The sequence below is a fragment of the Echinops telfairi genome, unplaced genomic scaffold (genome assembly GCF_000313985.2).
Source record: "Echinops telfairi isolate 266 unplaced genomic scaffold, ASM31398v2 ScPeMD7_7458;HRSCAF=8496, whole genome shotgun sequence".
In the NCBI taxonomy this organism is placed as follows: domain Eukaryota; kingdom Metazoa; phylum Chordata; class Mammalia; order Afrosoricida; family Tenrecidae; genus Echinops; species Echinops telfairi.
The window spans coordinates 28,143,623-28,145,867 of NW_022111358.1; the positions used below are offsets into that span (position 1 = coordinate 28,143,623).

General features: G+C 60.5%; 1 protein-coding gene across 1 annotated transcript; it reads right to left on the bottom strand.

Annotated features, from left to right (window-relative positions):
- Positions 1-872: 872 nt before the first annotated feature.
- On the bottom strand, positions 873-1,846 carry CCR7 (C-C motif chemokine receptor 7). The gene has a single exon (XM_004707138.2). It carries the CDS (start codon positions 1,812-1,814, stop codon positions 873-875), a length of 942 nt encoding a protein of 313 aa, XP_004707195.2. The 5' UTR covers positions 1,815-1,846.
- Positions 1,847-2,245: the final 399 nt, after the last annotated feature.

Sequence of the window (2,245 nt, forward strand, 5' to 3'; positions counted from 1 at the left end):
TTTATTTGTGTGTGAGTAAAATGTGCTCTCCCAATGAATTGAAAGCAGAACATCTTGAGAGCTTTTCTGTCCCCGTGGCCAAGGGCACGGGCTTTCCGAAGCCTTGTGTCTTAAACGCCCCCCCCTTTCCCCAACCGTACCCCCTGCCCTCTCCTGGGTCTCCCCTGGGTCCAGACCTGAGCAGCACTGCCCACATCTCCACCTTATCCCAGAGCCCCGTCTGGGACCCATGGCGTTGGCTGGGCTGAGGAGCCGGCCAAGCTTGCCTGCTACACCGTGCCCGTCCTTCAGCGGCGTAGGGCGACCAGCCTGAGGAGAGGGCCGTGTGAGAGGAGGCTTGGAGGCCGTTGCTCACTCTCTTTCATGACAGTGAAAAAGGAGAGAGGTTGGGAAGGATGTAGAGAGAGACGGACCGGTTGACCTCTCCTCTCCTCCACAGGCCAGCATCCTGGCCCCATCTCTGGTCCAGAGGACGAAGCCTCGTTTTCTGAAGGACCGTTGTGAGGGGACTTTTCTCTAGGTCAGAGGAAGGTTCATTCAGAGGACTCACCAACCACCCCCACCCCCTCTCTCCACCCTCTTCTTCTTCACACCGGGCCCCTGGCACTCGCTGCTGGCCTCTCACTCTTGGTTTTTGGTTTGGGAGACGACAGCCTAGGTTTTGAGGGTCGGGGACTCTGGTTTTAAATGGATCAGCCGCGTCTCTTCGCCACCCTCGTCGAGGTAGGCACAGGTTTTCAATCTGAGCTCAGCATCCATGGCGAGGACTCTCTTTCCCTCAGCTGCCTCTGTGCCCGAGTCGCGGCACCTGCTCCCTGTCCCCTGCACAAGGATTCTGGGAGCAGTCCCCTGCAGTCCCGGCGGCAGCGCCTCTACGGGGAGAAGGTGGTGGTGGTCTCCACGTCCCCGCTCATGGAGGAACGCCGGGTGTGCCGGCAGGAAGACCACTGCCGGAGCCGCTCCTGGCTGAGGCATCCCAAGTCCTTGAAGAGTTTGAAGAGGTCGCTGCGGAACTTGACGCCGATGAAGGCGTACAAGAAGGGGTTGACGCAGCAGCGGACGCAGGCCAGGCTGTAGGTGACGTCGTAAGCGATGTTGAGCTGCTTGCTGAGCTCGCAGCTGGTGACGTTGAAGTTGGCCACCGTCTGGGCCAGGATCACCCCGTTGTAGGGTAGCTGGAAGACGAGGAAGACCATGACCACGGAGATGATCACCTTGATGGCCTTGTTGCGCTCGAAGTTGCGAGCCTGGAGCAGGGTGCGGATAATGACAAGGTAGCAGAAGCTCATGGCCAGGAGGGGGATCAGGAAGCCTACCACCATCTGGGCCACCTGGATGGTGATCAAGGCCTCCACGTGCTCCGGGGTGAGCGAGCAGCGCAGGGTCTGCTCGCTGCTGCTCCTCTGGATGCCGCTGTACAGCAGCTCGGGGACGGAGAGGACCACAGCCAGCATCCAGATGGCCACACAGGAGAGCTTGCTGATGAGCAGGACGCGGGCTCGGTGGCGGTGGGCGGTGACAGCCCGCACGATGGCGACGTAGCGGTCGATGCTGATGCAAAGGAGGAGGAGCATGCCGCTGAAGAAGCTGATCTTGTACAGGCCGAAGATGAACTTGCAGAAGTGGATGCCGAAGTCCCAGGACTTGGCCGCGCTGTAGGCCCAGAAGGGCAGGGTCAGGAGGAAGAGGATATCCGCCATGGCCAGGTTCAGGAGATAGGTATCTGTCATGGTCTTGAGCCTCTTGAAATAGATGTAGGTCAACACCACCAGCCCGTTGCCCAGCAGGCCCACGAAGCAGATGACTGAGTACATGGTGGGGAGGAACCAGGCCTTGAAGTTCCGCACGTCCTTCTTGGAGCACAGCGACTCAAAGCCAGTGTAGTCCACCGTGGTGTTGTCGCCGATGTAGTCATCTGTGACCTCGTCTTGGCACAGGCACACCTGGGGGCAAGGGGAGCACACGACCCTCCTGAGCGGCTCTGGCTGTTAGCTGCCATCGAATTGGCCCAGTCCCCAGGGGGACACCACGCACCACAGAACGCAAGGTGACCCATCCCAGCGCCAGCCGCAGGTCCCCAGCTTAGCCAGGTGGGGGCGTCTAAGCCTTGGGGGCCTGGGATAGTCCAGAGCAGTGGTTTCAAAGCGTGCCCCCCACGGTCAGCAGCATTGAGTCACCTTGACACTGGGGATAGGCGCAGGTCCCTGGCTCTCACTTGAGACCGCGTGGGGTGGGGTGGTGGGGG

Excerpts from the sequence above, each read along its gene's own strand:
- CCR7 (XM_004707138.2), bottom strand. The coding sequence starts at position 1,814 with ATGTACTCAGTCATCTGCTTCGTGGGCCTGCTGGGCAACGGGCTGGTG.